We start from the raw sequence: 13,620 nt of genomic DNA on the forward strand, positions 1-13,620 counted from the left end.
ATATGTCACGATAATACCTTTTAGCGGCAGCACTAACAACTAATCTCTCGATCAAGCACTACTCCTTTTAGTCGACTGAAATCCTAGCCTTATCTCTAAGGGTGGATTAGGCCTAGTTACTACCTAGAACCCCTTGTTTATGTAGATCCTCCCTAGTTTCTCTCGAACACTAAGGACATGCTACTTAGCCATTTTCTCGAACACTAAGCAATCTCTTAAGGAATGGCTACTCTTATAGCTCCTACAACCTTAAGGCATTACACATCATAAACAAAACAGATAACAACTTACAAAAACAACCATCCATTAAAGCAAACTCAAATATCCATAAGGAACTCCCACCAAATAAGACTAGTTCATGGTGGGGTTCGAATGTTCCAAGCAATAAAGCAAGACATTAATTCGTTCCATACAACCCAAATGATATAAATGAAAGCAAAGAGAAAAGAGAATGAGGAAAAGCCTTCGACGTGCACTATCGGAGCTCTCTTCGGCCACCACAAATTGCCTCAACTCGCTGGCTCCTCTCGAACTGCCTAGCTCGCCACTTCCTATAGCTTGTTAATGGAGGAATACCATGACAAATAAGATTGGCAGAAAAAGGAGAGACCTTTTTCTCTTTGAATTTCTAGCTCAAGGCAGCATGTGTAAAGTCCCCTTCTCATTGTGGCTTCATCTCCTTTTTATAGGGGGAGATGTGAGAGAGTGAGCAAATGTGACACTGGTCTCCTCCAGGCAACCAGGTGTATACCAGACAGGATCAGCCTGTAGCAGGGATTGGTCCAACAGAATCAGCTGCAGCTGGGCGTGGTCCCCTCCAGGCAGCTGGGCGTCCCAGGTGGCATATGTCTCCTCTCGGGTGACTGGTGGTAGAGGGCACGTGAAGATAAAGACAGCTGGCTCAGAAAAATATCTTATTTCATCTTGTTCACTTTCGAAATGCCAACCGATTCGGCATTTGCATTTTGCTCAACAGTCTCATCATGTCACGACACTTCCATTTTTCTTATTCTTGCTCCCAAATCATGCACAACACCAAACAAGCTCATTTCTCATAACGCAACACCGTTTACAAAAAAAAATGTCGCGACAAACATATTTCCATCACATGCAACTATATGCTCCTAAATGCATCTATATGATTCTATATGAGCTCCTAGACAATCAATAACTTAAGTGAAAATACCATAAATATGACCTTTTTACGGAGTTATCAATTAGTATATCAAACTTATATTTTTATATAATTTTCATAAATATCATATTTATTTATATAAAATATAGTATAATATGAAAAATAGTATTGTGGTTTCGAGTGGACAAACCACAATACTATTTTTCAAAGTATAAGATCTATTTTTTTAATAACTCAAAATTAGATTTTTGTTTTAAATAATTAATTTTTTACAATAATAATATTTTCACCTCATAAAATTATAAAATGATTAATATACTAAATATTAAAAATATAAAATAATTTTAACTAGTGAAATTTATTAATAATTTTAACTAGAGGTATAGTTGGCATGTCAAGAGTCGAGGGTTACCTATGTCTTTCGATACATATGGATAGTGGTCCTTCGGAACATAGTGGTCTTTCGGGACATTTCTACGCGGTCCTTCGGGACAAATTCATATCCCTCTAGTGGGACCTTATACGAGCTGTGGTGACAGCATATGTACACAACCTCTATGTACTCACATATCTATAGTTCTCACGTATGTACATGGTCTAACAAAGAGATAACAATAAACATATTACATGTGATGTATATGCTTTTGTGATATGAATTGTAGTATATGATTTATATGATGATGTGTGTATTGTTTGGTTAAATGAGTCATATGTTGATTAAAAAGGTTAAGTACAAGAGGATATGATTAAAAGATATAAATGATAATAATAATATTGATAGTAGAATAAGATTAGTGATGGAAATAATGTGTGATGTGTATATGTGTACATTACATTATATATAATGTTATATTGTTTTGTGTGACAACATGAGATGATATGTTTATATATGTTTAAGTAGTTGGAGTTTCCTCTATAAGTTTAATGCCTCATTAAGTCTTCGACTTAGCGTGTGAATGTTTCACACGTATGTTTCGAGAAGATTAAGGAGCAATGAGGAATAAGACATGTCAGCTCTCCTTTACGAAGTTCAGATCAGAAAAGTATTTTGAATTTTATGTATTTCGTTATTTGAAAGTAGTTGGCATGTAATTAATGTTTTGAATTATATACGCTTTGATCAGTTTTGAAGATATTTTATTTGTAATAATAGGAATTATGGAATTTTATTGAATAAAAATGGAAATTTTTCATGTTGGTATACAAGTATAAGTTTTGAAAAGTCAATGTGACATATCGGACTCGGATCCAGGTAGGATACGGGTTGGGGTGTTACAATAAATTTTCTTGTCAACAAAATATTAGACCCAACCATGGAGTTAACAAATGGTCATCTAAGTTCATGGACAAAATAACTAGACAAAGAAAATTTACCCTTTTAACAAATGGTCATCTAAGTTGATGGACCCAACGTATCTATTTTTTTAACAAAATTATAGGTCAAAGAAAATTACTGGCATCAATGGTTGATCTGAACTTTGTTCTTTTAGGACCCATCTGTAAATTTTCTTTCTCTTTCTTTCTTCAAGGAAGGTTGTGTTCCATAATGATGAAAGCTCTGTAAAGCTCAAGATCAATGGTAGATTTAAAAATATTTTTTAGGGTGGATACATATGTATTGATAATAAAAAAATTTTGTATGGGATAGGTATTAATAAAATTTTAGGGTGGTCACCATCAGTAAAATAAACAAAAAACATAAAGAAATTCATATTTCAAGGTGGGCACGTGCCCATCCTAGAGTATACATGCATTCGCCACTACTCGAGATAGAAGCTCTAACCTTGTATGAAGATGCACAAATAAGTGATGATGAAGAAAGTGAACTAAGCTCTAAAGAATCTGATTCTAGTGACTATGATGAAGAAGATAACCCAAGGAGCATAGGTTTTCTTGAAAGCACTACTTGACAAAAAGGTATCATAATAAAAACTATTGTCTTTGCTAAATGGGAAAATCATACCAGAGTGTGTAGCTTCTACAATGAGGCCAATATGGGTTATCGTGAGGGGAATGTTGGACTCGATCAGTCAACTTGTCAGGTTAGTCGATTAACAGGTCACATTAGCATTTTGCCACTAATAATAAAAGATGTTAATGATAAGTGATCGATAGGCATTTTATCAATCACTATGAATCAAACTCAATAGAATTTGGTTATAAATCGATAATATTAGTGACCAAATCGTTAGTTTTAAAACTTTAGTAGGAAAAACAAAAATTTACTCAAACATTAATGAAGTAGTTTGCCCTTTTTTATCACAATGGCAAATTTTCCCCTGATATATATATATGGATAAAGTACACAAATGCTCCATTGACTAGAAAATACTATTTTGTTGAATCTACGACTATTAAAAGTTACAAAATGATCACCGACTATTCATTATGTTCTAAACTCGTTCTTTTTCATTAAAAAAATTATCGACAGTATGAACTGAACATTAACCTACTGACTGAGATATGGTAAAATCTGATTTCATAATCTTAAACGACTATTATATCTCAGCCAGTGTGTTAACGTCCAACTTAGACGATCGTTAATTTTTTTAACGAAAAATGACGAGTTATGAACATAATGAATAGTCAGCTGACCATTTTATAACTTTTAATAGTCGAGGAACTCAACAAAGTAACCCCTATAATTAAGGAATCATTTTATAACTTCTAAAAGTCGGAAGACTAAAAAAATAATATCTTATAATTGGTACTTTACCCCCCCCCCCTCTCTCTCTGTCTATATATATATATATAAAGTTTTTCTAGTTTCCTTCAGAAAAATCCCGACCAACTCTTCTCTCATCGCACATCGCCCCCTCGCCCCTCGCCGTTCCCAGACTCGTCTCTCTCTTCCTCCCATTTTTTTCCCACTCAGCTTAATTCTACGCATTTCTCTCCTCATCCAAGCCCGCTCTTGCCGTCAAGTTTCCGACTAACGAAACCAAAGATTATTAAATAAGGTGATTTTCGAAACCCTAAGCTTAATCCGCACATTTCTACTTCAGTCATGAGATTTTAGGTTATGGCTCTGCTTGTGTTATCTGGTCCCTGGCTGTGTCTCTGCCTCTGCATCACTCTTCTATATTTGGTTTTCTGTTTTCCGTCCTACTGCCTTTTTCCTCTATAATATCTCATACTCTCTCTCTCTCTCTATCTCTGTGTTTGCATTGCTAGAGACGATGTTATCTTCTGATGGCTCAGACAACCATCAACAGTACGGTTAGTTCCTTAATTTTTTTAGTTTTGATTGCGTCAAAACATTTTTCTTACACACCGAAAACGAAAAGGAAAGAAAAATAACTTTTGTTAGGTTTTCTTCGACTTGTAAAAAATGATGTTTTTCTTCGCCGAAAATGACTCCTCCATCTTAATTTATCGTTTAATTAAGAATAGTGTTTGAGGCAGTAATATTAGTACATACCCTTCTTATTGTCATTTTTATTTTAATGAGATTTGTTGATATGTGTGTGTATTACGTCTGACCTATCAGAAACTGAGAATAGTATGGACGCAGTTGCTGATGTAGGCTGGTATATTCTTGCTGAAGATCAACAACATATTGGCCCTTATGCAATTTCTGAGTTACGTGGTAAGTTTTGTGCTTAACCCGTGTTTTTAAGTCATTATGAGCATTCAAAGTATGGAATCAGTGTCTTGAGTTTTGTGCCAATGTAATATAGATTGCATTAGACAAAAAAATCAGAACATTTTTTCTAATTGTTGTTTGTAGTAATTTGTGAGTTTTATGAAGTTGTTTGGTTTGAAGTTGTTCCATCTGTAACATGTTCAATTGGTCTAATGAGCTATTGAACCATCTGCTTTGCTTATTTGCTTCACCTGCACAGAGCATTTTTTAAATGGATACCTCTCCGAGAGTACACTTGCTTGGTCTGAAGCGAGAAGTCATTGGCAACCATTGTCCTCGATTCCTGAGTTTGTTTCTGTAATTTCTCATCAGACCAACAATTTTTCTGCTGCAGGTTAAAATAACTACAGGTTGCGCTATTTATGATTTATAAGTAATTAGAACCTTTCTCTTAATGAGGTTTTCACTTTTGATGTTTACAGTGCCCTCAGGTGATAGTGTTGCTCTTTTGAACAGTATGGAGGGTGATAACTCAAATGCAGGTTGATATATATTTTATGTTTATTTCAAAATATTCACCATCGTAAGAGGGCTTCTGATCCTGTAATGTGTTTGTGCAGTGCTATCCAATGATGCTGGTGGCAGTGATGAATTTGAGAAGTGGCAGAGAGAGATTAGTGAGGCTGAGGCTGAGGCAGAACGTTTGAAAAATGGATCTGTTTCTAGAAGTACTGGTGATGGCTTCAATTTTGATGACCAGGATAGGCCTCTAACACCACCAGAAGGTGAAGAAGAATTTACCGATGATGATGGAACCAGATACAAGTGGGATAGAAGTCTGAGAGCATGGGTTCCTCAGGTTGGTGCTTCAGTCATTTTGATAAGTGATAGGCTTAAGAAAAGTCTGCCTAACTGAATCCCTTTAATTTCTATTTTTTATTTGATATACGTTTACTTGTAAGAAAAGGATGATATCGAACTCTATACTTTGTAATGTTTGAGAATTCAACAACAAACATTATCCATAAGGAAATATAAGGGTTTAAATACCTAGAGTGAACCTTGCACCCTTGATAACATTGCCAGTGAAATGGTTTCCAAACTAAGCTATCAAAGCAGTGAAAGAAAAAGGAATCATGAAAGTTTTTAATGCTTTATCAAAGTTCAGTTGACTCTCTATTTACTTTTTCCCCTGTAAAATATGCCTTTAATGTATGAATAGCATATGCATCTTAGTCGGGAATAGCTAGTGACTCGTTTGAACAATATTCTATTTTTCACTTTGGTTTGTTTAATTGCCCATACACATCTTTAGATTGGAAGAGTTTACTTCTATTTGAACAGAAATTTAAACTAAAGCCTTAATTACAACTTAAAGTATATTTTGGCAGTCGCTAGCTTGAGAATATGTTTTAATTTTTAGTGGAGAAAGTAGCTTAAATTAATTTGTTGAAGTTGGAATACTAATATGATGCTCCTGCATAAATGTTTTGGTACCTTGAATTGAATGGACTGAGATATAAGGTTTATAGGGGTGTTCTTTATGATCATACATTGATTGTATTCATATTTCAATAGGACTATATTTCGTTTAGTCATTTATTGGTGATATGCAGGACCGACTCGTTTTGCTTCTGGATATTTCTTTAGATTTTTGGAGGGTATCCAATTTAAGATGTGATGATGATTAAACAGGAAACAGTGAAAACTATATTAATAAGAAATAGACGACACCACATATTGGCTAAATTCTAAGTATCATTGTCGCTGTTGGAAATTCCATCTTTATTCTAAAAAATAGTTTTGAATTGTGTGATTACTGATAATGACTAATAGGATGACACATCCACAAAAAATGAGAACTATGAAGTAGAAGAGATGACATTCTTGAAAGAAGATGAAGTTTTTCCAACTGTAAGTGCTACTGATGCTGCTGATGCCTCTGTTAGAGAAGATGTTAATGGAACTGGTGAGCAAATGGAAGTAAGCTGTGATGCCAAGAGAAAATTGTTGGAAAAACCAGTTGATAAGAAGGTATCCTTTCTTAATTTGGAGTTATTTTTAACTGTTCCTAGTTACAATTCTTCATCATACGTGCTGTTCCCAAGTAGCATTACAGTCATAATCCTTGATCTTTTCGTACCATTGTTATCATATTAATGTCCTTTTGGTGCAATGTTTTGTGTCCTTTTCCAAAACTAACAAATGGCTAGGTAGAGTCCTCTTGATGCATTAGCTATAAGCGACACATTTCTATTAGTAGTATTGTACTACAAAGAAAAGAATGATCTTGAATATGAAGTAGGGATACTGTAAAGTTAATTGGACTGAACCAATTGTTTGTACATATGCTATGAGCTAAGTTTGCCATATTCCTTACTGTTTAAACCACTATTGCAGGAAGCTAATAAACCTCCCGATTCGTGGTTTGAATTGAAAGTAAATACACATGTCTATGTGACTGGACTGCCCGATGATGTTACTACAGAAGAAGTAATCTTCACTTTAGGACCTAAATGTCTTCACTTCTTTCTTTTCCTCTTCTCTCTTAGCTAGTCTCTAATTTTGGAAACATGTGGCAGTTAGTTGAGGTGTTCTCCAAGTGCGGAATAATCAAAGAGGTAAACACATGCTATTCATATTTTATTTTTTTGACTTTATTTGTGAATGGTTTAAGGGTTGAAGTCCTCTTATTTTTTGGCCTTCAACATAGAAGTTCCTCTTTAACATATCTTCAGAAAGTCAGCTAACAAACTACATATATTTTGATGTAGCTCTGCATCTTGACTTTAGGAGTTTTGGGTAACATTTTTGCCTGCATATTGATTGACTAGATCAGTATGATATGATGATCTATGACATTGTTCAAAGTGCTTACTGGTTGTTATTTTGGTGTACTAAATGAAACCCTTGGCAACATAATGTAAAGGAAGATGAAAAATATTCAAAACAATTGTCTAAAGATTAGTTGTCAGAGTGTAAGTAAATAGCAGTCTTACAACGTTTATTAATTATCGGACTTTGTTTATGCATTGTTAAAACAGTTGAAGCTTTCTCTGCATGATATATTCTCTTCGCAAAAAAGTGGACACACAATGAGTAAACATTGTTATCCATGCATTATATCCCAATTTTACGCTCTTTTGACTTATATACATTGCATATTGGTTCTAGACAAGAAAGATGTTAAGTTGTCCAAGTGCCCTGCATATTTTTTTTTTGTATTTATCCCAACTTGAAATTCTTAGCAACATAGAGTGTGAAGGGGGGGAATGGCTGAAAATTAGTCCTGTGTAGCTTAATTACCACTTTTTTGTTATAAAAAGTAATGACGGCATGTGTGGAAGTGTTATCACCCATATAAAGTTTATATGTCAACTATAGTTGTTAATTGATGTTATCCCACATTGGTTAAGTATTGGGTTTCTTGTGGTTTTATATTAAAGTTGGCCCTCCACCTATTACCAATTGGTTGTAGGTTTAATGCTACAATATTATATCTGAGTCCAGGTCTAATTATATTCTTCCTGCCTAATCTCGTGTGAGGTTGAAGAAGCCTACTGAAGTTGTCTATGTAGATGCCTTGTCAACAACTCATGATGGAAGTGTTTTAGTGTGATTCCATATTAGTTAGGTATTTTTTGTAGTATTTTATTGAAGTTGGGCTCTCCATGTATTACCAATTGGTTTTAGGTTGGATGCTTTAAAAATTGTAACTCTCAGGCCTTCCCTAAGGTGCATAGACTTGATTTGGTGGTGTATTATTTTATTCATCTTAGCTTTCAGATTCAACTATTCAATTTTTTTCTTTATACTGTCGTGCACATTTTCTTTGTCCTATACTCCTATACATCTGAATAGCTTGATAGGTGCTCACCAATGTTTGCATGTGAGATCTTGTTCTGTTATTGCATGGTGCTGTCAATAGATGTTTGAACATTATATTTCCATTGCAAAAGGTTCAATGAAAGTCAGAACTTCAGGACATTTTTCGTTCATATCTGAATGTGCAATTTTGCTTGATCTCTATTTGGGGACATTACCCCGTCACCGATTTGGGGTACATTGTGCAAAACTGTCTAACAAGTGTGTGATAATTGTAATTATTATATTTTTCCTCTAAGTGTTTACCTCTTCTTTGGTAGCTAAACTGTTGGGGTTAATCTGTAATCCACCTAAAAATGACATGATGATTGTTTCAGTGGATTACTAGTATTTTCAGTTGCACATGTCATGAATCTGTGTGGCTGATTCTATAGGACCATGAATCAAAAAGACCTCGTGTGAAGATCTATGTTGACAAGGACACAGGAAGGAAAAAGGGGGATGCACTTGTTACATATCTAAAGGTAGTTTCCTTCTTCATATTGTGCCTTCTGCTGTATAATTTTTTTTAAATTTTTGCTAATATTCAAGGTTTTTTTTTTGCATATGTGCCAGGAACCCTCTGTTGCTTTAGCTGTTCAAATTTTGGATGGAACACCTTTTCGTCCTGATGGAAAGATCCCTATGTCAGTCAGCCAAGCTAAATTCGAGCAGAAAGGTGCAATGATTCGTGCTGTTACATTCACTTTGGATTGTGTCCTTTTGAATTACTTCTATACTTTTCTTTTTTCTTAACATCGAGTGATTGACTACATTTCTCTGCATTAGTCAAGTTATAGAACCATTTTTAATGCTCTTATACAGTCTTGCAGTACTGATAAGCTTCTATTGCAATAATGCAGGGGATAAATTCATAACCAAGCAAGTGGACAGCAGGAAGAAAAAGAAACTGAAGAAAGCTGAGGAGAGGATGCTCAGCTGGGGTAGGTGACTAGATTCTCATCTTGCATATTATAGTGACTAATTATAAATGATCATGAAGTTGGTCTTCCTACTTTCCGATTCAGTTTTCCCTTTTAATCTTTAATATAGGAAAACAATGTGGATTTGATATGGTGATACTTATATCATACCTTTTTGTCCGTAGATGGAAAAATTTATGATGCTGAAATTATCTATTCCCTATAAAGCTCAGCCCCTTGTTCTTTTGTTCTTTTTTTATTCTTTTGCCAAATATCATATATATCTATTTCATCCAATGGTTAGAGCTTCAAACTTTCTCTAATTTATGTGTTATCTGAATTACTCATTGTTTAGAAAAAGTTAGTTTTGTTCTTTTCTTGTTGAATTTAGTACTATTAAAAATAGATCTACTCTACATTGTAGTCAACACCAGCCTGCTAGTATGAACGAACATTGATGGTAAAGAAATATGCACAAATCATGAGATTGAATGATTCAGAATTTTGTGCAATACTAACTTTCTATTGGATTCGACTGGCTTTTTGGCATTGGTCCTAAGAATCCTTTTTTTCAAATAGTTTCATTTGTCAGCTTTCCTTTGTGCAGCATTTGCATCCTGAATGCTATTTTTTGTATATAATGATGCAGGTGGCCGTGACAATGCAAAGGTGACAATTCCGGCGACTGTTGTCCTTCGTAACATGTTCGCACCTGCTGAAATGAGGGTATGCTTGAAACCATGATCAAAAAAATGCATGACAGCATTCCTCGAATGTGCATTTGACTGTATTCCATTACTTACTGCTTTCTGCTAACTATTTTATATCTTATATTGCTATCTAATATTCTTCTTTGAATGCAGTTATTATAAATGGTATGAATAATATCAGGTCCCTACAGCTTTTACTTATTTACATGACATGATTTCTGAGTTGACTTCCCCTCATCTCTACAGGCAGATGAGAATTTGTGTTCAGAGCTGGAGGAAGATATTAAAGAGGAATGCTTAAAGATTGGTCCGCTGGACTCAGTCAAGGTAATATAATCTTTTACCATTATCACATCTGAGTAATTTTGATACATGTGCTGTTCCAGGCCATGTGTGGTAAATAGCCATACTCATGCTTGATCTTGGCACATCTGAATTACGTGTTCTGTTCTAGGCCATTTTTTATTAACTCTTTCAGTCTGGGGTTCGATATGATAGATCTTGCTTCTTTTTGTACTCCCTGAAGTGAGTCGTTAGCCCCTACGTCACAAGCTTGTCTGAGGAGAGGGTTATCTCATGCTAACATAATGCTAAAATTGTGTAGGGAATTCCAGTTTCTCATTAGCTCGCTGTTTTTCTTTTCCCTGGTTGGCTTCACTAAAACCTTCTAGGGCTGCAGTTACTGATTCATTCTCTTTTACATGCTAATTTTTTATCTTTCAATGTGTATTTGACAAGGCTGAATAGAACATTTTTTCTTTTGTTGTAATCTCTACTATAAACTAACTAAAAATGGGTTCATCATCCTACTTCCGTGTGAAGTCAACTAGAGATGGTGTAGAAAGGGGAAGGAAAGGGATTAAAAAGTAGTTTTTCTGAAGTGAAAGGTATATGCTACTAAGAGGAATGCATATCATTTTGCTCATATGCTGTTGCTGTGGTGACAGAATAGCATCATCTGATGACATTCTTGACAACTTACATCCCCCCATAAAAGAACAAAGTTCTCCCCCCTTCACTTTCATCCTTGAACTTAACAAGGTAGAGGCCTCTAGGTTTTCCTTTATTCAACAAGCTGATTAATTTTTGTGACCTCTCCTGTTCTGTATTCGCTTTTCCTTTTACTGTGTAATAAGTCACGAACTACAGATTTTATTCGTGATCCGTCTGTTCATCTATCTGTCTTCTAAACTGAACTACCTACCTAGTTTCTTCTAAATGTTTATTAGCTCAACCATGCAGATTGCAAAGTGATTGTTCCATATTTAATTATATGTTCTCTTTTTTCTATGTTTTGGTTTCTTTTGTTGCTTCAGGTTTGTGAGAACCATCCCCAAGGTGTTGTTTTGGTCAAGTACAAGGATAGGGAGGATGGTCAAAAGTGCATAGAGTTGATGAACGGACGATGGTAAAATTTATCTTGGAAAGTTTGCTTTTTCTTTTTTATTTATTTATTAAAAAATAACGGTTATGGTATGACATGTCCATCAGAGAATCAAAAGAGGGGGTAAAACAAAGGGGGTGACTGTTCAATTTTTAGTGTATTAGTCACCACTAAAACACAAACTCATGTGCATGTAGTTGATTCTCTATGCTAGTTCCTTTCGTCATTAGATGCTTTACCTAAAAGGCAACAATTTACGTTCCTGTTGGAAGCAATACAAGTTTCTAACTAGTTTTACTCACCTGGTTGTCTGGTTCCCTGAATACATTTTGTAAAATTAGCTTCATGGATTACTGAGAGAACAATTTCCTGGATTATCTAGAATGGCAATGGTACCTTTCATTAAGCTTGAATGTGTATTGGCCTAATAATGGAACTCTTAACAACTAGCAAGTACTTGCATGTATCATGTGTTTGTTATTTTCTTATTTATAGAGTTGTTGAGGTGTTTGTGGTTTGGTTTAGGTTTGGTGGGAGACAGATACATGCAAGTGAAGACGATGGAGTGGTTAATCATGCTTTGGTGCGGGATCTGGACGAGGATGCCGCTCGACTCGAACAATTTGGTGCTGAACTCGAAGCCGAATGATTTGACCCATTTGAACAGTCGAACTCCACTAGACTCTGTATTTGTTTTGTGAAATGAAACTAAATAGTTCTGCCTTTGTATCAAATGAAAATTCAGATTTAGATTCCATATCCATGTTTAGGATTTTCAATCTTGGATCCTTTGGTTAGGTTCGATCCCTTTCAAGTCTATATTCTTCTTAATTTTAACTGTCATCGTAATACAAATTTATAGGAGTTAATTGCATTATATGTTTTCAAACCATGATCATTATTTTAAATTGATCCTTAAAACTTATGAATATTCTAATTTTATCCTCGTATTATGATCTTCATTTTAAATTAGTCTTTGAACTTTTAAACATTTAAATTTCATCTTCAAACTATGATCTTCATTCTAAATTGGTCTACAAAATTTTGAATCTTTCAAATTCATTTTTAAAATCATCCAAATATATAATTAGTTTCAAGTATAGTTTGATTTAAATTTTATTTTTTTTCAAACATATAATAATATAACTTGATCTGATGATTTTTATTAACAAATGGTGTGATCAGTGTATACGTATAATTTGGGATGAAGTTAAAATGTTTAAAAGGTTTGGGATCAATCTAGAATGGAGGTTATAGTTTGATAATGAAAATTAAATGTTCAAAAGTTTAAGGATTAATTTATAATGATAGTTATAGTTTAAGGATGGAATTGAAACATCTAGAAATTTAGGGATTAATTTAGATCAAGGATCAAAATTTAGAATGATCAACAATCACAAAAGGTCGAAGAAAAGTGGTTCCAGTAGTGATCTTAGTAACCTTAAGGATGTTGAGTGAATTGTCTTGCCTCTTTCTTTTCGTTGGAGGGGTATGTATAATACATTGCATGTGTCACTTAAGAGTTATTACGTCGCTGACACTAAATAGATGTCCTACGGGATGAAAGTTTAGATTATGAAATCATATGTGTCAACACGTAGTCGATGGTGATGTTATATAAGTGTGTTCAAAGGGATAATAAGTGATTGATGTGTGATTGTTTGTTGTGTGTGTTAAAAAGTTTACACGAATCTTACATTCACGTCCCAGAAGATTCGTATGAATAATTTATTTATTTATATAGTCACAAAAATGAATATTCGCTTATACAAAGAATCGCGGACAGATAGTAACAAATTTAATTACTCATCAAACTAAAGCCCTTTTATATTAGAAGAAACGTGGGCACTTAAATTTGAAGTGAAAACATTTTCATGAAGAAAAATATTAGATTTTTTAAAATTTCAATCATTACTAGTTGATCAAATATTATTGAGTACGAACTTATCAAGTGATTTTAGCAGGGACGTAGTTCCCTTAGGGTCCAAGAGGACCTCGATCCCTGTTAAGATATGTAT

General features: G+C 34.3%; 1 protein-coding gene across 2 annotated transcripts; it reads left to right on the forward strand.

The window, feature by feature from the left end:
• The first annotated feature begins 3,916 nt into the window (after positions 1–3,916).
• On the forward strand, positions 3,917–12,421 carry LOC120170240 (HIV Tat-specific factor 1 homolog). 2 transcript variants are annotated; one of them, XM_039178216.1, is made up of 16 exons: positions 3,917–4,095; positions 4,310–4,354; positions 4,626–4,724; positions 4,981–5,115; positions 5,204–5,263; positions 5,342–5,580; positions 6,558–6,755; positions 7,122–7,214; positions 7,304–7,342; positions 8,981–9,070; positions 9,162–9,264; positions 9,449–9,529; positions 10,158–10,234; positions 10,465–10,545; positions 11,535–11,626; positions 12,128–12,421. In XM_039178216.1, exons 2-16 carry the CDS (start codon positions 4,315–4,317, stop codon positions 12,249–12,251), a joined length of 1,551 nt encoding a protein of 516 aa, XP_039034147.1. In that variant the 5' UTR covers positions 3,917–4,095; positions 4,310–4,314; the 3' UTR covers positions 12,252–12,421. The 2 variants fall into 2 exon arrangements, with proteins under 2 accessions (XP_039034147.1, XP_039034148.1); XM_039178217.1 differs by having other exon boundaries at positions 4,650–4,724.
• The last annotated feature ends 1,199 nt before the right edge of the window (positions 12,422–13,620 follow it).

This window comes from Hibiscus syriacus, unplaced genomic scaffold, assembly GCF_006381635.1.
Source record: "Hibiscus syriacus cultivar Baekdansim isolate YM2019G1 unplaced genomic scaffold, ASM638163v2 tig00111774_pilon, whole genome shotgun sequence".
In the NCBI taxonomy this organism is placed as follows: domain Eukaryota; kingdom Viridiplantae; phylum Streptophyta; class Magnoliopsida; order Malvales; family Malvaceae; genus Hibiscus; species Hibiscus syriacus.